The 22,121-nt window shown below is 35.8% G+C and overlaps 2 protein-coding genes across 2 annotated transcripts in view; one reads left to right on the top strand and one right to left on the bottom strand.

The window, feature by feature from the left end:
• LOC140745040 (uncharacterized) overlaps positions 1–22,121 on the top strand; it is a 124,824-nt gene that overhangs the window by 36,543 nt on the left and 66,160 nt on the right. The gene's annotated exons all lie outside the window — the stretch shown is intronic.
• LOC140745041 (aminoacylase-1) lies at positions 7,539–21,925 on the bottom strand. The gene is made up of 9 exons (XM_073076796.1): positions 21,744–21,925; positions 20,216–20,385; positions 18,768–18,936; positions 17,121–17,267; positions 16,497–16,567; positions 11,911–12,027; positions 10,413–10,508; positions 8,861–8,994; positions 7,539–7,796 (listed from the first exon to the last, which is right to left on the bottom strand). Exons 1-9 carry the CDS (start codon positions 21,835–21,837, stop codon positions 7,592–7,594), a joined length of 1,203 nt encoding a protein of 400 aa, XP_072932897.1. The 5' UTR covers positions 21,838–21,925; the 3' UTR covers positions 7,539–7,591.

Below are 22,121 nucleotides of genomic sequence, written 5' to 3' on the forward strand. Positions count from 1 at the left end.
AATAGGCTGAAGAACTACTGAACCGATTTTAAAAATTCTTTCACCATTCGAAGCCTACATTGTCCACGAGTAACATAGGCTATATTTTATATGAAATATATTTGATAAATAGATTTTGAGGCGGTACAAAGTTTGCCGGGTCTGCTAGTCTCTAATAAAGAATGGTAGTTGCCATTCGCTTCTGTTTTGCTAAGTTCTTAAAGCTTATAATATAATTTAATATAGTCAATATCACTTGAAGATTCGTCTGTCTTTTAAACCATTAAAATACATTAAATGTCTTATCATTTAAAATTAATTCTAATTATTTTGTTCTATTCAGCGTTACAGAGAAATCATCAAAACAATAATTGGGTCTATACTCGTTAGTTTCTTGAATGTAATTATTTAAAAACTATTTTTTCATTATTGAAATCATACTTTGTTCACCAAATTCTGGCTACAATTTTCAATTTCTTAGTAGAAAATATAGCACTGAATAGTTCAAATATTATGATAAAATGTTGTTAGCTAGAGTTAAGACCAACAGAAATTTAATTATTTAGTTTGTACAAAACAATAGAGGCGATAAATCACTAAAGCACAATATCATATCGCGGTACAATGTAGCGCCCGCGTAGGGTTGTCACACATCCGGTATTTATTATTTATTACTTGTTGTTATTATTAAACAGTTTAAATAATGTTATTTATTTGTACGTTGTAGTTGTTTTGGTATGGAAAAACAATATTATCCTGAATTAAGATTCCTGAATAATATTGCACTGATCTTTGTGCGTAGACACTACTTAAATATGTAAATATATACCAAAAAGGCGCAACACTAGTTTCTTGCAGCCACTTTTTGTTGATGATTTGACCGCTATAGTCGTTACAATTTAATAGGCCCATTTTGACACATGCCATCGCTACGGCACTAAGCATGTGCCACACAAATCGATAACCAAAGAAACCGATTTTTACTACAAATCGATTACAACCCCATATCGTAATGTATAGATTACTTAATATTTTGTAAACAGAATATTCGTTTACTATTTTTCTTAATCACCTAAAGATTTAATAAATAAGGGAAAAGAAAATAAATTATTTCGTATTTTTTTTTTTCATTTTCAGAAGATTAAATAAAGCGTGTCCGTGCTATCGTAACCTGTATTTATTTTTTTCATTTTAACATTCACTAAGGAACAAAGTCTCGATTATGTTATTGTTGTTATTAATATGATGAAAAAGCGATAATAAATAAATATTAGTAATTCTAAGTTTCGATTATTTGAAATTTAATCGATTATGGTTTTTCCGAATGGTTTGAAGCCGCAAGCTGTAGCCGTAAATTGTCGTAAACTGCTAAATTACCTGACTGATATAACATTGCAACGACGCCCTATGATACTTTTTGATGTAGGATAAATTGGTTTCTGGACACATTTTAATTGAAATAAAATGTATTATGTAAATGTATTATCATGAAATAAAATAATATAATTTATAAATTTTACTAATTATTCTTGTTAATAAATTATTTCGTAATTGTATGTTTACAAGTATTTGACTTTCCTCTTACGTGTTATACGTTCATACAAAGTTAGTTCAAAAATTTAATAACATTAGGATGGCATGTGTCAAAATGGGCCTTTTAAATTGTGACGACTATAACATTAATTCTAAAAAAATATTGTATTATTTGAATGGTGACAACCCTAGGTATCACATGAAAAATGTCCACGTTTAGTGTCTAGCGCCCTGTTGAGGATTTATATTTATAACATCCTCCTGCCCGCGATCTCCGGTCTGTTCCAGTGATAACATGGCTTTATACTTCAACAAGATAATGGATTTTAGATCCTGGCAATGACTTGTATGAATTACGCTGTTCATCAAAACGGAGGCATTTGATCTTACTTAGGAGTAACAAGGTTTTTTTTATAATATAGGAGTTTGAAAGGTGGTAGAACCCTTTGTGGTTCGACTTCGGCGGCACCACCGCCACACCTATTTCTACCTACTAACAGCAGTGTTAAGCGCTGATGTGTTCCGGTTTGAAGGGTGTGGAAGGGAGACAGATTTTTCCGAGGCGTACCAGCTTAGTCCTCAGGGGTAGCGGCGCGTCTGTGGCCGACCTCAGGTAGGAATATCCAATCCTATCTGGGTTTGATTACAGATGTCCATGGGCGGCAGTAGCCACTTACCATCAGGTGGACTGCATGCTCGTCTGCTACTCTTATATTATACTAGTGAGTGAGTGGCTACTCCGCCTATGGATATCTGCAATTAACCCCAGATAGGATTAAATATTCCAACCTGAGGCCGGTTACAAATGCGTTTCTACCCCTTAAGACTAAGTTGGAAAGCCTTGATAAGCATGTCTTTCTGACCAATCTTCAAATCAAAAACCGCTGCCTTCGGGGTTGAACCTCAAAGGGTTCTGACACTTACAAACTTAATCTTTGAACACACATACCTATTACTTATGGCGTAAAATAAAAAAGGAACATTTTGGTTGGCAGTAAACGTAAACGGTAAGCGCTTTGAGTTTTAACGACTGCAACAGACCAGTGCCTGGCACGGGGAGCCATTGTTCTAACAAATCAATCAATTACAAATCAATTGGCATTGACGGTAGCACGCGCTGAACGTAATGAATGTTTCCTATAATATGTATTCGTTTCCTTGACTTATACTGTCATAAGTACAAGGCCACGTTAAATGGAAAGCAGTTTTTCTTTTTAGAATATAGGAGTAGCTAACGAGCATGCTGTCAATATGGTAAGTGGCCACTACCACCCATAGACATCTGTAATCAACCCCAAATCAGATTAGAGTCTGATGTGAAGTCGGTCACAGATGCGTTGCTATGTCTGAAAACTAAGTTGGATAGCCTGGGATAATGTCTTTCTTACCACAACCTTCATATCGAAAACTAGTGCCTTCGGAGTTGAACCTTAAAGGATTCTGACACCTAGAAACTTAATCTTTGGACACACTTATTACTTATAGCGTAAATTAAAAAAACATATTTATTATAGGTAACGTAAAATAAAACATAATAAATTTTGGTTGGCACTAAACTTAAACGGTAAACGCTGTGAAAGTTTTAACGACTGCAGCAGACCAGTGCCTGGCACGGGGAGCCATTGTTCTAACAAATCAATCAATTACCAATCAATTGGCTTTGACGGTAGCGTGCGCTGAACATAATGAATGTTTCCTTTAATACTAAATGATTGACTGTCAATCTTGCGATGTGGGATAAGCAAAGTGGTTATCGTACGATTAAAATATTCCCACTGCTGGGCACGGGTTTCTGGTAAAACTAGAAGAGGCCTCAAGTGCACTACACCTTTTTGATGCATAATAGGTTTATGGGATAGAAAAGAAGTCCTCAGACAAGATTTAACGACTTTAATAAATTAACTCTACTTCTCCTTACCCATAACTAGAAATTAGTTATGTCTAAATTACTTCAGTTTTTAACAATTGTAACGTTTTTTTAAGAATTTGGATGTCTTATTCAAAAGGATTAACATATGTGTCGCTGGATTTGTTTAAATTATGGGAGTAACATAGGTTATATTTTTAAGCTGTCGTTTTTTATATGTATTTTATACAAATATAACTAAGTATCGAGTAATACAGATTCGTGTTTATAAGAAAATAGAAATTAATTCACTCGAAAGTCATTAACTATGGTTTTGTAACTGAAATATTCGAGGTAAGTTTTATTATACATTCGTACCAGGCACGAACCACAATTCCATCGTTAAAAAGTTAGACAAGAAACATTGCTTCATAGTTACATTTCTAAGGTATAAATTGTAATTAGCAGCAGCAAAAGCAGTGATAGCCTAGTGGTTATGAAACTCGGCGTCTTGATCGAGGGGTCCCAGGTTCAAATCCTAGGCACAGTTTTTTAAAGTTATGTGCGTATTAAAAATTAATTATGACTTGCTTAAACTGTGAAGGAAAACATCATGAAGAAACCTGCATACCTGATAAATCTTAAAAAAATAAAGGTGTTTGAAGTTTTCAAAGGTATTTGAAGTCTACCTATTGCACTTGGCCAGCGTGGTGGACTACGGCCTAAACCTTCTCATTCTGAGAGGAGACCCATGCGCAGCAGTGGGACAATAATGGGTTGATAGTAATGAAAGGGCATTTATTAACATTGTTAAAATCGACGATCCGTTTTGCGAAACTACCGGTCTGAAGCGCAAAGGGTTCCGGGTTCGATCTCCGGCGAGACAGATATCTGAATGATAGATTTGGATATCTGTTCTGGGTCAGGGTGTTTGTGTATTCGTCATTGTGTGTGTCTATGACACCCACGACACAGGGAACCCTAGTGTAGTGTTATGGGTGTAGAAAGCGTCTTTTGTAAAATTAAAGCAAATTTTAGCGAAACGAGAAATGATGATCTATTGTTTTAAGCTACCGTTCGTAATTCATAGTCCATGTTCGTTATTGCAGTTAATTGAAAATCTAGAAACAGTGTTTATATTGTTATAATTTTCGTAATTAATAAACTTGAAAACATGTTTATTATGTTTTAGAGTAATTTAGAGTAAGATACAATGTTTCTCTTAAGTTTTTTTGTTTTTTTTCGGCATATTAAATAAAAGATAAATGGTGAATAGGTAGGTGGTTTTAAGGCCATAGAACCCCTTCGTGGCTTGGCTCTGGAGGCACCACCGCTACAAGAAGTCCTGTGGCCGTATTCAGTGCTGCTATAATTTGGTTGTAAGAGTGTTAAGACAACGCATTTGTGGCATATTTCTGGCAGGACTGTAATCTCTTATCTGGGGTTGATTACAAATGTAGGGCAATAGTAACCACTTCCCACGGACTGCACGTTCGTTTGCTATTTGTATATTACAAAAAAGTAGTTCCATGCAGTATAAATCAAATATAACATGAGCTACATTAAAACATAGCTCTACAATCATCTCTCTGAATATTCAGCTTGTTAAGCCAGCTTACCCGGCTTAAATGCTTGTTGCTTGAGCATTGAGCAAAAAACATTCACTAACAATAAACGAAAAACATTTTACATTCCAATTGTACTGCATTTGAGGCTCGAAATGCAAAAGTCGGCTGGCTTCTAACTTTTAAAAGAATTATTTTAAAGTTTTACCAATCAAACTTTTCTTTGTATCAGAATAAAAAGCTTTTAAAACTTTGTTCCTTGCTGTTCTTTGTTGGTTTGGTTTTGTTTAGTTTTGCTTGGTGTTTTACGAGCGAATAAATAGTAATATTAGAACATTAAATCTTAGTTTGAAAGGCTTTGGGACATTATGTGGTTCGATTACGGGGTTTCGGTAAGGTAAGGGGTAGCAACGATGTGTGACCGATCGAAGTATTGCAATACTATATGATGTTCAAAAGATAATGACAGTGATAGGTTCAACCTAGACTTCTCAACCGGGGGTCCGAGATGCAAATCACAGATAACTCTAAATTTTTTAATTTATTAGAAATTCAAAATCATTTGGTACATAAATAGGAAGAAATAGGAGAACCTCACGAGGAAACCTATACGACGTAAATAAAGGTTCTCAAAGTTGTGTCAAGGCTATTATTAGGCTTTTCACTCTCACACCCACATGTCCAGCCGTGGGATTGATGATAAATAGATTTCCATGGGCAGCAGAGATACCTTGAGGGGGAGTGCATGCTCGTTTGCAACTACAATGGGTAACACAGATACTCACCATGAGGTCTGCATGCTACAATTTAATAAAAATAACACTTGTATACTTCCACCGCTTTACACTGGAGGGTTGTCCAAAAATAATTAACAACATCCGCAATGCCGCAGTCCCTAGACGATCTTGTCACGACTAATAATGCTACATTTTGATAAAGTATCCCCTAGTTACGTGTAAAATTATATATATTATGAGATAATGATATTAATTGGTCATTTTACATTGTTCCCTTATTCAAGAGCCAAATTAAGCCAAGGAAATTGTAATGATTTTATTATTTATATTTTGTGTAACATATCAGGTAGCTCGGCAGTGTCGCAGCCAAGTTGAGTATTAGAAAAAAAATATCAAAAAAAAAAAAAATTTCGTTGAAGCTTTTTTTGGTTATTAATGAAATAAAGACTGAAAAGCTTTAATAACTTTATTGAGACCAGAATAAACCGTTTTATACTTAAGTATTCAAATAAAAGCATGTTAAACCATTTATATGTTACATCTTTCGCTGTTAAAATTTAACATCTCTGCATAGGCTACCACACCAGTTAAATGTTACGATAGACTTTACATACTTTTATGAAAATCACCAGGAATTTCAAGGCTTTCGTACTTGGAATTCAAACTGCTTACGAAGCTATGGTAGATTATAGTATTAACTTTAAAAATCTCCAAAGAAACTACTTGGAATAAAATATTCTGGTTAAATTTGAATTATACGATCACAAAAAAACACTTAATTTTTATTTATCAATAGGATCCCATCCACCAGCTTATCTTGTCAGACGTAGGTATATAATATGGTAATAACAGAATCTTATCCAGAATTCATCCAGTTATTCCCGAAGGAGTTGTAAAAATATTTGAGCAGTTATCGTCATCGCCTTCCACATCCGCATTGCCGTAGATGATCCCGATCGAGCTTTTGTGCCATTTTGTGAGATGAGGCTCTATGTAGTTAAAATATTGCGGAATAGTAATAAAATTTTGTAGTGATAGAATTTGTTTTCAGATGTATTTTTCTAAATATATTACACTTAGAGCATAGCGTTCGTTTCTTGGCCAGTTCGATATCTACGATATACGACGATGTTGAGTAGGTCTGGGTGTTTCTGTACCTATGTATGTGTGTTCATGAAATCCACGATGCAGGAAATAATAGTGCGTGGTTAGAAGTGTAAAAAATACATTAAGTCGAAATATTAGAAGGCTAGTTATTCGTCACTATTTTAATTCAAATTATAGTCGTGCTCGTTCATAACCTAAGTTGATAACATTAAATATGGACTACCAATCAAAATCTAAATACACAATATAAAACACAATTCAGCAGTATTTTAAATTTATATTCCGAAATATTCGGCAACTTCAACATCAGATATTAGCCACTCCCGTCAGTATCTCCTTGTAATGTTCGACGGCGTGCACCAACACACTAGCGGGCAGGCTCTCGTCGTGCTCGTGCAGCGCGGGCCGCACGCGCCGCAGCGGCGACAGCTCGAGCGCGGGTGTGTTTGCCGCACGCACGTAGCGCGAGTCTGTACCGCCCCGGAACGTTAGCACGCGGGATTTATAATTATTATTAATCAAGTGTCTTATTGTGCAAGAGTATCAACTGTGCTGCTTGCAACCATAACCCACCATTGTTAAGTGAAGTTTTTTTATTTAGTCCACAAGCGATTACGGGTGGTGTTTTTAATTTGTTCTAAAAACGTACTAAACAAGTGCAGATTGTCTTATTTCATGAATTGAAGTAGCCAACGAGAATGCAGTTCGTTTGATAGTAAATAGTAACTGCATATATATTTTGTAATTTTCGTTATTATCAAAAAAGAAATAAAAATTGTAAAGTCCTTTATTATATCGTGTGTGTAACAATTATGTCAACAACATCAGACATTAGCCACTCCCGTCAGTATCTCCTTGTAATGGTCAACGGCGTGCAGCAGCACGCTAGCGGGCAGACTCTCGTCGTGCTCGTGCAGCGCGGGCCGCACGCGGCGCAGAGGCGATAGCCCGAGCGCGGGTGTGTTTGCCTCACGCACGTAGCGCGAGTCCGTGCCCCCCGGGAACGTTAGCACGCGGTACGGGATTTCACTGGAATGAAGGAGTTTTTATCATCTTACGGCAATTATTAATCCCCTGGAGAATTTGCCAGGGCAAAGAGGGTAACCTCAAGACCCGAATTCTACCCACCGCCATATTGCAAAAGCAGCCGAGGGATATGAGAGACCAAGTGGGTCAGACGTTCCCCTATAATCAAGCCTGTTATTAATAATCAATCTATCCGATTTTTGCCTACCAAAGATTGCAATTTGATATATTTTAAAATATCGATCTTGGTTTGGTAAAATATTGGATATATTTTATTGATATTTTATTGGTAACCTATAAAATAGGTTCGGTGGTGCCGTCGATATCAAACCTCGAAAAGTTTTATAATTTTAATGTATTTTTTGTTACAAAAATATAGTGGGAAAAATTTGTTATTTATGGGAATCTGTGTGTCCTAGATTTTTATTATGAAAGCTTCAATGCGTACGTGACAACGCGGTGCGTTCAGAATAGAAAGTAAAAAAATCCCACTACATTTCGTCAGCAAATGGAAGTTGCATTTTGTAACATTTTTATTTCTGTTTCTAAAAAGTTTTTTTTTCGGATATAAAATTATATTATTCAATAGAAACATCTGCTGCCGAGGATCGAATCTGGAGACTTTTATTTTTTGCCTGTAAATTCCACGGGGCGGTAAGTAGACACTGTCATCCATGGATATCTGTAACCAACTCCATTATAACAGGTTCTATCTGAATCCGATCATAGAAGCTTGCCACTTCTGAAGACAACATCTCAGTCTTCATATGTAAGTCAGGCGGCATTTACACCCCTCTGCCGAATGCTATCGAGACTATGTGGAGGTAGTGCCATCCCGGTTGATCTATACTTATGTGGCAACTTCCCGCTACTCGTCAAGAGATGGCGATACACGTTTCTGAATCACGCTATCAAAGGTTTCACAATATATTGTACATAGACAAACTTCGAACAGAGACTGTCAGAGCTCGGCCGCTCTCCGGACATGATCGCCTAGTCCGGCGAGAGATCCCCCTTTACCTGGTTTTGCTTTTTCTGAACTTATTTAAAAAAAAATGTATACTTACAGTTTTTCCAACGCAGACTTTACTGCCAGCCAGTAAGGGTTAGAGTCGTCTACTGTGGTCGGTGGCACGTATGTGTCTTTTTGGGTGAATTCGTAAGTGACCCCATTGCCGGCTTCCTTACACCAGTCCTTGATCTGTAGAGAATGAATCTGTTATCAATCCCATCACTATCTCCCTACTGAGCGTGAGTTCCTCTTAGCATGATAAAGGCTCACGCTATTTTAAAAAATATATAATTGGATTAGTGACTTGGAACCCAGCAGTAGATGTTTTTTTTTTCACCAGTTGCCGTATTTCGTTGGACGGCAGGGGAATTTCTTGAGAAACTTGACAAACGAATTAGATAAATTCTGTTATGTTTGCCTAAGCAATGTATATAATGTAATAAATAAAATATTATAGGAGCAACAAAGGAGCGTGCAGTCCACTTGATGATAACAACTGCCTTCCAAGGACAGTTATCAATAAGTTTCCTGAGCAATGAATTGCCTTAGATCAGCCACATATGCGTTGCTAACTAAGGATTAAGTTGGTCCACGGGAAAAGAAGGACGGGTAAGAAAAAGTTGTAAGAAAGATGAACGCATGTTATTCTCCTTACCACACTCTTCAAACCGAAGCACAGCATGGATCTCCTTACCATACCCTTCAAACCAGAACACAGCAGGGCTTAACACTGCTATTATGCAAAAAACGACGTGTTGCCTCCGAATTTGAACCAAATAAAAAATACAACTTTTAAGCAGCATACTACTTTAATAAAAAACTTTATGTATAACCAACTGATAAGCAAACCCTCTGTAAATAAGTTACCGTATTAAGCCCCGCAATTTTCCGCTACGAGATATTCGCACAACCTGATATATCACCAATTATTCAGCTGGGATTAATCCAGATACACTTTTTTAAATGTTAATAATGTAACGCAGTGTTATCTGGGTAATGGCAATATTTTCCAAGAAACTTTAATCAATTTTAAAGATGGTATGATCGTTGATAGCACCATCGGCATATTTATTTCTGTTTCTTAACAGTGGTGTCAAGCGCTACTGTGTTCTGGTTAAAGGGGTGTGGTAAAGTCATAGATTAGTAAAGATACTTCGCCGCCTTGAAATTGAATGAAGCCACAAACGGCTTATTAGTAAGTTATTTTTTTGAATTCTTGACAAAAAAAACATTTTTAGAGAAAATTTACGAATAAATAACTAATACTGCGTAATTTACCTAATAAATAGATGGTTATTTCAAATATTTTAGGGACATTTTAGCACGGAGACGTGGCAAAACTTTATACGCAACTATTTCAATTCTCAAAACTTGGTACATTTTCTTGTTAGGAGTGAGTAATCTTTACTAATCTAAGGGTAAGTAACATTTAATTTTTTTTTATTTATTGCGTTTACTTGAAAAATTCTTATATGTTGGTAAAATCAAAAATTATTCTTTAGGTATAAAACGAACAATTAAAAGCTTGTTAAGTTATACCAAATATTCTTAGCGGTTTCTAAAATATTATACATAAATTTTAGAAGAAATATTCTTCTCAAACTTACCGTATTCTCAAATTCCTCGAGGTTGACAGAAAGCGCAAGCCTGATGTCAAAGGTAGCAGTCATCTTTTCAGGAATGACGTTTTCTTGGATGCCACCCTGCCAATATAGAATAGGATAGTGATTCTCAAACTTTAATATGTCGTAGAATTTTAAGATTGGGGGAAATAGAGATTTTATTTGAAGTGATTGTTAAATTTTACAAACAAAGCCATTTCCGTTCGAATAGAAATTCTCCAAGTTTGTAAGTAAGTTGTAAGTTTGTTTGTAGTTTGTAAGTTGATAGAAACAAAATATATTACAACTAACCCCTTATTAATCAACGTTATTTATATAATCAACAAATTTATACATTATTATTCCCGCTCAAAATACAACTCAAACGTCAAACCACGTTCTCTTTCTTTTTATACTTATTAACTCGTAAAATTTTATCAGCCAGTGATTAGTCTTATGAGTAAATTGGCAGCTTTCTCAATTTATTTTATAACTTATAAAAAAAGTATGGAAGTAATCAAGAATTTGAATTTGAATTTGAAGTTTTTCATAATTATCACACGTCATAGCTAAAGTATTTATAGCTAATGTCACAATCAGTATTTATATCTAATATTATCGAGAATAGCATCTGTGATTCTAAAATAGCTTCTATACATACATGTAACATAAATACACATGTAATATCAGACTAGTTTCCAAGTCAGACGACTCTCACAATCGGTTGAGAATACATTTAGACTTTTATTGAAATACTTGTGATAAAACTTTAAGTTCTCTTCTAGTCTTGCTCAGACTTTCATTTTACCTTTTATGTCGTCACGTTTTTTGTCTCTACAACTTGTAAAAATGTGGTATTCCGTAATCATACCGTTGATATTTCTTCAATTTTTTTTTAAATGAAGTGCAATAGTTTTATTGACATGGGAGAAACAGTTTTATATGTTGATGTTAGAAACTTTTTTATGTTAATTTAGGTTAATAATCTTTTCATACTCAATGACTATTTCATACTATACTTACCTTATTAATTTATACTATAATTAATTACTCCTGGATTTCCTCCTGCCTGAGGAAGAGAAGGGGTATGTCGGACTCTTACTGACTAAAACTCCGCGGCGTTCCTATGGCCGCTCGGTGCAGAGGCACGCAAAGTGTTAGCATTACATTTATGACTTTACAACGTCGGCTGATGCTGATCTTAACGCGAGCTTCGTCCCCAGGGAAGGAATAACTTAAGTGATACGTACCACTTAAGTCATCAAATCTTAAGAAGTCTTAAGAAATCAACTCCAAATAGAAAGTCTTTTCTGATTTCGATCGCCGTTGCGTTTCAATCACCAACCAACTTTATAGGTACCTCTCACTCAATGTCTCCTTTACTCTTACCCTTCTAACCTTTACCTAAAAGGCAGAAATGTATAGCGGCAGTGCCGTTATAGTCAAACCACTAAGTTGTTGAGCTTTCTCTAAGCTATACGAGCTCTACATCACTAAAGCTTACATAAAGCTTGGTGAGATTGACAGATGTGACGTCACCGATCGTGAGAGCTGGATTCTGTTCTAGCGCGAGCTTCGACTGCTGGCGGAGGTCCATGAACTTGTCGATTATGTACCTTATCTGAAATGTATAAGAGTTACACATTATGAACATAGTATATAACACAAATTGGTCCAATCAAGAGACTGCTGGTACTTAAATAAAATAAAATAAAATTAATTAAATTGTGATGGTCGTTGTTACTACATATTTAAACATTTACGTTACATAGTCACTTATTTCGCGTATGGCAGACTAACGGGCAGCACAGGCTCAAGGTTCCGCTTTTAACCATTGGATACGGAACCCTATGAATTAAGTTTAGACCTTTCTGTTTATTTATTTGTATAAATTACTATGATACAAGTATACCAAGAATACAGAAATGAAATAATTGTACAAATTACTAAGTTACAAAAACCGCGACAAAAATACCTAAAAAAAATTAACACGTAAAATAATGGCACTACTAACTAATTTAATACCTATTTAGTGTCGCGGTCCTAATGCAGCAGAGCTGGGTTTAAACTCCTACTGCTGCTAATGACCGCCTCGTAAATCGTTGCTAATGTAAATCTTTGCGTCATTTAAATGTAGCAGTGATAGCCAACACTACGTTAGATAAGATCTTTGTCCAAATCATTGTTGGCTACCAAATGTATTTCTAGTATAAAAGCTGTAAATTAGATTTTTATAATACGAGTATAAGAACAGACGAGCGTCCAGTCTACCTGATGGTACGATTTGCTTGCCGAACATCTGTAATCCACCCTAGATAGGATTCGATTCCTACCTCACGTCGCTCACAGATGCTCCGCAACTCCTGAGAATTAAGCTGAAATGCTTCGGATAAATATGCCTTCATTACCACACCCTTCAAACTAGAACACAGCAGTGCTAAACACTGCTGTTATTAGGCAGCAATAGATGTGACGATGTGACCTTCAAATTGCAGAATGAAATTGCATTCCATAAAAGTTGGCCACTATCATAATTACCTGATGTTATAAATAGTAACTTAGGCTAATTTTATTATAGATAAAGAATTAGGGTTCCGCACAACAGAACATTCCACAAAATCTCCCGGGTATTTATAATTTTAAATGGGGTTGAAACCGCGGGGCACGCATCGTATAACATAATAGGGATGTTTAACTGGGGTGTTCAGTTTCCAAGTTCTGACACAATCCGCTAGGGGCGCTGGTTGGAAATAATATGGGCAAATACGTAAACAAATACCAAAACAGCCATATTTGTCAAAACGTGAAAACTCATGGTAAGGGTACAGTTCACGGACAAATGCACTGATAACTTGTATAGCATTAAAAATAAACTGCAGTCAACCGAGGAACGATTACATGAATGAATGTTCAATATTAAGAGCGGTTTCCGATAGGTATGCACTCCATAAGATTATGTTAACTCGGATTAAAAAAGTGTTTTGCGACTTTCATAAAACATTTCAATAAATACTTTAGCTTAACTCGTAGAACATCTAAATATATATAAGTCAAAGGTGACTGACTGACATAGTGATCTATCAACGCACAGCCCAAACCACTGGACGGATCGGGCTGAAATTTGGCATGCAGGTAGATGTTATGACGTAGGCATCCGCTAAGAAAGGATTTTGATCAATTCTACCCCCAAGGAAATAAAATAGGGGATGAAAATATTAATTCGTAACGCGAGCGAAGCCGCGGGCAAAAGCTATTGATAAAATCAGGCTATACAATGTTTTGCCTTGACAATTTAAGCCTACTAAAAATTGTGAAACTTCGATGTTTGGTAGGCAAATGATACATTGATTTCATTAATATGGACAATGGACATAAATCAATTGTATTGTTTATTGGCGATTTTTTATTAATACGAAATTTAATTTTGTAAAAGACTAGCATTTAATTTAATTACGTTTCAACCGGGATGAAGCTACCCCTGACGTATGGCGGGCTTAGGCTTAATACCTGATAGATTGGTTTAGTTTGTATTTTTATTTTTATTTAGGTGCTCCTGATATTACTAAGCTTGTTGTTAATCATATCATTGAATCAGAATTTATGTAAGTAACTGTCCATAATCCCACAATTTCTGTAGGTTGTAGGTTATGTACAAAGTTAAGCGACGTCGGGCGCGGTCCAGAGTTGGATGGGTGTCCTCTAAGGGCTAAAGGTTATTGTATTCCCGTGCCTTGGAAATATTTTTGCTGTCAATTCTCTCTACTCATAACATCAAATATCAATAATACTATGTACTATATCTCTTTTTAATACCTTTTTTATTATGTCTCTGTGTACACAAATTTGTAAAATAAAATAAACAATTGTACTATGCCAAACGCGCTATTTTTGAAAATATCCGATAAAAATAGTCCACTAATCTGTTTATTGGACTTGTTGGGAAGGTAAATAGGCCAAAGTAAGTAATAAGTCCAAGGCCAACAGTGAGACAAAAAATATTATCAACTCCGTTGGCTTCCCACCCAATTCAAACAAAAACAGTAACGTCACTCTGCCATGAAACAGAAGAGGAACGTAGATTACTATTTATTAGTCCTATTTTATTTACACTCAAGCCGTATTAGTCGGCATGTCTCACTGCATCCCTGACGTATGGTCGCCCCAGGCTTAGCACATAACGCACTGCTGTGGGTAACGTGCTCTAGCTGGAGAGCTGCCAATCTACTTATTTTGTGCATACCAACCATTTCTAGTCATATTCAATACCGAAATCATGGTATTATTAATATTACCTATTTCTATACCAATACACGCATGCATATATGAACTCAATATGACTGCTGTTTTATTCGCTTTTATATATATCTTATTGTCAAAGCCCGAATACACAAGGAGTCTTGTTCTTCAAGAAGAACAATAATAAAAACATAGAAAAGTAGACATTTTTAAATACAGTTTTTAGGGTTCCATACACAAAGGGTAAAAACGAAACTCTCTGTCCTTCTGTCACAGGGCACTATCTCTGAAACCGTAATAGATAGACTCCTGAAATATTTACAAAGTATGTATAACGGTGGCCCGTGGTCCCTATAACAATACTAATAATGAGCTGTAATAGGTAGACAAATCAAAATTTCATTTACTTAAACGATTGCTACAATAGAAAATACAAAAAATAAAAGATATGAAAATTTTGGTGGTACGGAACCCTCCGTGTGCGAGTTCGACTTGCACTTGGACAATTTTTAAATGAAGTTATACCTAGTTCAGGTCGTAAAAATCATGTGTTCCAGGGTCCATGTATAATAGCTTTCTGGATAATGTGTTTCCGATTACGGTTGGAGGAACGCCAAACTGCTAATTTTATACATAACTACGACATCCACTTATGCATTCATTAGATATTTTCATTTTATTGGTTAAAAGGTGGCGGGAAGGATCGCGAGGTTTACATGTATCAATATTTAAAATAATGTTTTTTTCGAAGATTGAAGAAAAGGACCTTGTATTACTCCTGATGGTAAATGCTCACTGCTTCCCATGAACATCTGCCCAACTCTATCTATATATAGAGTTGGGCCGATGTCCATGTTAGGTTTACTTAAAAGCAATCACAGATGCATTACCACTCCTAAGGACTAAGCTAGTCACCAACAATTCCACCTACTGAATAATATGATTCCGAAAAATTATAATAACCATTTTTACAATTGTTTTAAAAGATGATGAAAATAAAAGCTATTTAACTGCCTTAGAAGATTGATTACTAAAAATTATTTCTTACAAATAATTTACTTTATAAAGAAATTTCTATAAAAACCTTATGATTTTATATAAAACAGTTTAAGCTGAACATATTTACGAATGTTAGAATTTTATTAAGCAGAACAAATATGAAATTGCATGCTTTAAAATTTCCGTCCGATTCAAAGTATATTCCGCTGAACGAAATCTAATTTTCTACAAATGGATAGCAATATTTCCTCCTGTCTTGAACAAAAAGCACATTCATTTACTTCAGCGAAATAAAATGTGATTTTGAAAACTCTTTGGAAAACGTAATTACTTAGTCAGATATTTTATATATGTGTATGTGTAGATTTTATATAGCCTATGAAATCTTTTCAGGCAAAAAGTTACGCAAATTTTAATTAAAGAAATGTGTCTCAACGTCATATTTAATGTTCTAACTAACTTTAGTCTATGTTTTTATTCGACTGCGAAGGGTAAGTTGTTTGGGGTTGTTGAGCGTATCTCTGAATGTAAGACATCAGGCAAGTCATGTTTAATTCTTTAGTGCCCCTGCAACTCATTTACTGATTTCAAAATACGTATCATTTACCAAATTATTATACCAATGTAACATTATTCGGCACGATGACAAACAAATACATTAATTTTGTTCTTTTTTTGTTTGTAAGTGTATTTATGTAATTTTCGAAACAGATAAACAAGGACACATTCTAAATACGTCCAGTAAACTCTCACAAAAAAAAATAGTTTAAAACATTATATTTCAAATGCTGTGAAATCTGTACAATGCTACTTAAAGGGCAAAAGGTACAAAAAGAGAAACAAACATTTGCATACCTTTTCTCCACAATTGTCGGGTAACAGCAGCGAGCCATGGCCAGATTTGCCGCGGCAAACGACGTGGATATCTGATGGTAAACAGTATAATTACAGCTAAACACGTTATAATGGTTGTCAACTTCAGAATAGCCGCTATAAACAGTTTGTGTGGTCACTGGTTATAACAATTTAATCGATACTACTTAGTATGAATGAAAATTGAATAAGGTCTTAATACTGGGTTTTCATACATGGCCATCACACATCATCGACATGGTCGACACACATTACTATCGTGGATACCCAACCATGCCCATGGACCCATAATTACAATTACACAAACGGTCGAGCTTCCAGTCTCTGTTTTTATCAAAAGATACTCGTATTAGTTCGTTACATCTTATCGGAGGCTTTATAGGATTTTAGTTGTGGATTCAACTTGTGTCCATGATCCGCTATCCCTGAAGACTAAGCTAGAACGCTTCCGAAAAGTATGTCATCCTTCAAACCAGAACTCAGCACCGCTTCACACTGCTGTTGTTAGGCAGAAATAGGTGTGGCGGTGGTGGCCGGAGTCGAACCACAAAGCGTTCTACCACCTTCAATAGTTAGTCTACATGTTAACTCTTTATAAAAACTTACGCCAAATGCTCCTCTCTCCGTTGTAAATAAGATACTCGTCGGTGGCGCTGGCGATGCCTTCGTCGAGTGCGAAACCCACGTTTAGTTCTTTGTAATGCTCCGATTCCACAAACTTGCCCATGCCTTCACCTCCACCTACTTCTTCCTCTGAAATAAATATATCATGTAACTAAATATTCCATTCCTGTAACCTAAAAACTCGGCGGCTCCGTATGTAGAAAAATAATTATAACTTTCTTAAACGGTAAATTATTGGTTAAGTACATCGTGAGGAAACCTGCACGCCTGAGAGTTAAAAAAAATAAAGATTTGTGAAGTTTACCAATTCGCATTTGGCAAGCGCGGTGGACTATCTTATCCTTCTTACTCTGAAAGGAGATTCGTGCCCAGGAGGGGGGCAGTAATGGGTTGATGTGGGGGGTTACTGACATATATAAAACGAGCTTTTGCCCGCGACTTCGCTCGCGTTACCAAGTAATATTTTTATCCCCTGTTTTATCCCCTTGAGGGTAGAATTGATCAAAATCCTTTCTTAGCGGATGCCTACGTCATAACATCTACCTGCATGCCAAATTTCAGCCCGATCCGTCCAGTGGCTGTGCGTTGATAGATCACTACGTCAGTCAGCCACCTTTGAGTTATATATTTAAATATATATAAAATTTGTTCTTGTGGATTTTTTTTTGTTCACAAGGGGAAACCTTCAAAAGGCAACCGGCGCCGTGAGAGCGACGCAGGGTTATGTGGGATTTTTACCGCACTGAATACCGACTGAATTGTGGATACCGACTGATTTATAAGAGGACCAGATAGTCTTCAGCAGTGGGAACGCGTCTGTGATTTCAGTTGAAACTGTTGTTTTAAGTATAGAGTTGGTTATAAATGTCTCTATAAAACTGTATGGTTGTTTATTAATTCAAACATAGATAAGAAACAAAATTGTTTACTCTGAGTTCCATCACAAGTGCATTGCTAATTTTTTCACTTTAAAATTCCGAAATAGTATTTCTAATTGATTGAAAAAGTTTTTTTCACTAAAGCTAAGTAAGATTAGATTGAAAACTGTCTCAAGTTTTGTAGGCTTTCGTTCCATCCCGTTAATAGAAAACGGGACGTGATCTAGCATACCAAAGTTATGAAGTTAATATTATTTTGTAAGTAAAATATTACAGGAAACTTAGTGGAAACAGATGTCCGATTCAGGTTTCTTAAGTTAAATTTAGATTACTTTAACAATTAACTGCAATGGCGTAAGTAGCATTTCCTTTTCTGATAAGTTCGTCGTCGTCAACCATTTCTGTCCCACTGCTGGACACGGGGCTCCTCTCAGTGTGAAGGGGATATCGGTCATAGTCCACTGTGTGGGCCAAGTGCGACTTGGAAGACTTCACACACATTTTAGTACCACATTTAAACCCTAGATAGTATTAGATTCCTACCTGAGGTCAACCACAGAAGCGCCGCTACCCTCGAGGACTAAACAAGAACGCCTCGGAAAAGTATGTCTCCCTTACCACACCCTTCAAACACAGCAGCGCATAACACTACTTTTATTAAGCAGAAATACATGTGGCGGTGGTGCCGACGGAGCCTTACCACAAAGGGTACCAAAGGGTACCTTCACTATCATCAAAATCAAACACTTACCAGACACAAAGCTAAGATGCACAGTTCTCTTCAACCTGACACCCTCGTTCTTCAGCTTCCGAATAGCTTCCAGGTAGATAATGGCTACAGACTTCATGTCTTGTGCCCCGCGTCCGTAGATCACTCCATCTACCAACTCGGCGTCGAATGGTGGGTGACTCCAGCTTTTCTGGGAATTTATGGCTAAGTTAGTTAAAAGTTTACGAACGTGTATAAGATCCCAAAATGTCTATCTTCTGTAACAAGCCCTCGAGTATGGGATCGACTACAATCTTACTGCTGGGCACGGGTGTCTTCTCAAGTACCACCACCAAGCAGACCAGTTGCGAAGTGGTGACTTCATATTATACCCTTGATTTTTTAAATAACTCTCAGGTGTGTAGATTTTTTCGCGATGTTTTTCTATGCCGATAAAGCAAGTGGGTATTAATTTCTATTAAATAATACGCACACAACTTTTAAAAATCACGGGTACCTACCTAGAATTCGAATGTCGGATCAGCTGATTAAGATGTCGATTATCACTATCACTGCTTGTAACAATAATAATTATTATTATGTCTATTATTATTCTAATAATGTCATTTTGTTACCGAAATGCATTTAATGACAAATTTCCTCAGTGAAAATCTATTCTCTCACATCATCTGTGCTATTACTCGTATAAAAACAGATTTTATGCGATTTGTCATTTTAGTTTTCAGCAAAGCTCAGTTTACGACATCTAACTTTACGACATCAATCACATAGTTATTTAGTAGAATATTAACCGCACCTTTGACATGCTTACTGGTAATTTAGGTAATACTTGCATGTAATGTAATGTTGGCGTGCCTAACTAAATTATTTGAACATAAAATTCTATTAAAACTTGGACACATTATAGAACGGGCTTCTTCTCGTTTTAAATGTTTAAGTAGGTAGACTCTATATTTTTGGGGTAAGCAAAATTTATTTGTCCTACCTAATGTTCTACATCATAAAGTTTTCCTACATAATATTGTTTTTCTATCTTTCCTCGCAGTTTCAGTGATGAAAAGAACTTTTAGTGATACGAGTACGAATGCGAAACCACCTTAAAATATAGCTACGTAATGTGAAAGGACTTTCAACATGGTATTAGCCTTCTTATTTCGAATTGTTGCTGCCAAATAGCCAGTGTTCCGGTTTACTCTGTTCTACTTTAGTAACGGAGAAAGAGAGGAATTAAAACAAAGTATTCGCAGGAAGATCTTCAGTCCAATTTGATAACAGATGGCCATAAACACCATTGGCAACTTATCATCAAGGACTCCATGTTCGTGTACTATAGTCCGCGTAAAACTGCTAGTCCACTCGGAATATAGAAATGAATCGCGTATTACTACACTTATTTGCAACAACTTCAGAGCGGACTAGCAGTTTGGCGCGGACTATACTTAGTGTATCTTTGTAGAAATGAGTATTACCTCAAACACAGGCACGACGTCCATGTGAGAGTTCAGTAGTATGCTGGTCTCGTTCGGCTCCAGGCCTTCCCAGGTCATAACCAGCACCGGCTTCTTGGGCACCAGCTCGAAGACCCGCACGGGGAGGTCCAGCTCCTTAGCTTTTCGTTTCAAAAAGTCGAGACACTCATCTAAAGAAAAATTTAGAACAAGTTTAAAGAGTCGCTGTTTTCGATAAATCACATAGTTGTTAGATTATTTTCAAGGAATCTCTGAATATTTCCTGCCTAAAAAGTATCCTTTTCTCCCAATAATGTTGTCTTTGTTAATTGATTATTAACGAATATGAAAGTTATTAATCGAAGTCCTATTTCTAGATGAATTATAGATTTGTGTCGTGCACATGTTATTTGTAAGGCCCTTTTTAATCAGGTCTTGCAAAACATGTATATCTGATCTCTGCCTTACTTTCTTTAAATTAGTCTCCTTACTATGTTTAAATTGAAACACAACAGCGCAAGACACTGTAGTCCTACTTATTTTAGCAAAAATATATTTCAAACGAAACTCATCTTTGTTTTTGTAACTAAATAAAATATTCATACAGTTGTCAAAGAAAGTTTTCTATGTTTCTTTTTATATCAAACAATTGTGGTGAGCGGGCAACTGATTTTTTAATAGTGAATGAATTCTTTGTGGAAAATTCAGAACATTCTTTGTAATAGATTTATGGCACTCAAGGGTAGCGTAGAGGCACTATAGGCTAAACAAGACGCCCTCAAGAATTTAAATGGGCCGTCTTCTAATATATTTTATACCATACTAGCTGACCCGGCAAACGTTGTGTTGCCATATAAATAAAAAAAATGTTAAGGGTGAACAACCCTTATCACTTACGGTTTTGATAATAGATATAGAGAATTGACAGAATATTTGAAACTGCGATGGTAGCGAAGTCTGTCGAATCCAATGTGAAACATTCCAAAATCAACCACTACTGACGAATTAAAAGTTAATTAAAAAAATCTTTTCCCATGAAATAATTGTGAATTTAAACCATTCTCAAGTCCCCTTGAACACACACAACAAATTTCATCAAAATCAGTCCAGTCGTTTAGGAGGAGTTCAGTGACATACACACGCACATAAGAAATATATATATAAAGATATTGTGATACAACGATAGGAGTGTGTTTCTATACGTATAGAATAACTTTAAAAAGTTATAAATATTTTGAACGTTGTTTGGTGGCATATATCACATCTCTTTTGTAATAGAGCTTCGTAGAATATGTTGTCCTTTTTTTTGATTGACTTTGAACTTGTGTTTGAAAATGTAACAAGTAAAGTCATAATCAATTCATTTTTTAAATAAACACAAAATCATTTCAATATTATATTTGAAAAACATTTTCTTTCTGTTTGACACAAACTTGGGAATTCTCTCTTAATACTCTTTGTGCTCATTAAAATTAGTTAGCGAGCAAAGCTATGTTGGCTATGTTAAGATAATATATTAATTAGCAATAATTAAAAGAAATTGCCATACCATAGTTAATATTGGGGTGTACGGAGCGAATGCGTAGGTATTCCTGTAGATTTTTCACGGCGGGTTCCGCGCTGTAGTCGGGTTCCGTAGACATTTTTAAAAATAGTCAATACTTTCAAATACGAATATACTCTTTACATATACTTATTTCCAAAAAGTTATGACTTATTACACAGGGCCGATTTTAGTTTTAAGTTCTGGTAAGAAATGTCTATTATATATTGTGTTTGGTTACCGCAATTGTGGTAGTGGAGGAGGTTGGGGTAAATATTACATTAACATCACTTTCCTTTATTAATTATTTTACATTCCACTACATAAGGTACGGGTAAGGTTCCACTATATTTTGAAGGTGGTAGAACCCTTTGTGGTTCGTCT

Source organism: Epargyreus clarus, unplaced genomic scaffold (genome assembly GCF_041222505.1).
Source record: "Epargyreus clarus isolate Ecla_fem2 unplaced genomic scaffold, WU_Ecla_fem_2.2 ptg000009l, whole genome shotgun sequence".
Taxonomy (NCBI): domain Eukaryota; kingdom Metazoa; phylum Arthropoda; class Insecta; order Lepidoptera; family Hesperiidae; genus Epargyreus; species Epargyreus clarus.

What these genes read in the sequence shown, in the direction of transcription:
- LOC140745041 (XM_073076796.1), bottom strand. Translation starts at nt 21,837, where the DNA reads ATGTCTACGGAACCCGACTACAGCGCGGAACCCGCCGTGAAAAATCTA. An exon ending in GCATCTTAGCTTTGTGTCTG is followed by an intron (nt 17,268 to 18,767) that starts GTAAGTGTTTGA and finishes TATTTATTTCAG; the next exon opens with AGGAAGAAGTAGGTGGAGGT. An exon ending in AAGTCTGCGTTGGAAAAACT is followed by an intron (nt 7,797 to 8,860) that starts GTAAGTATACAT and finishes CCTTCATTCCAG; the next exon opens with TGAAATCCCGTACCGCGTGC.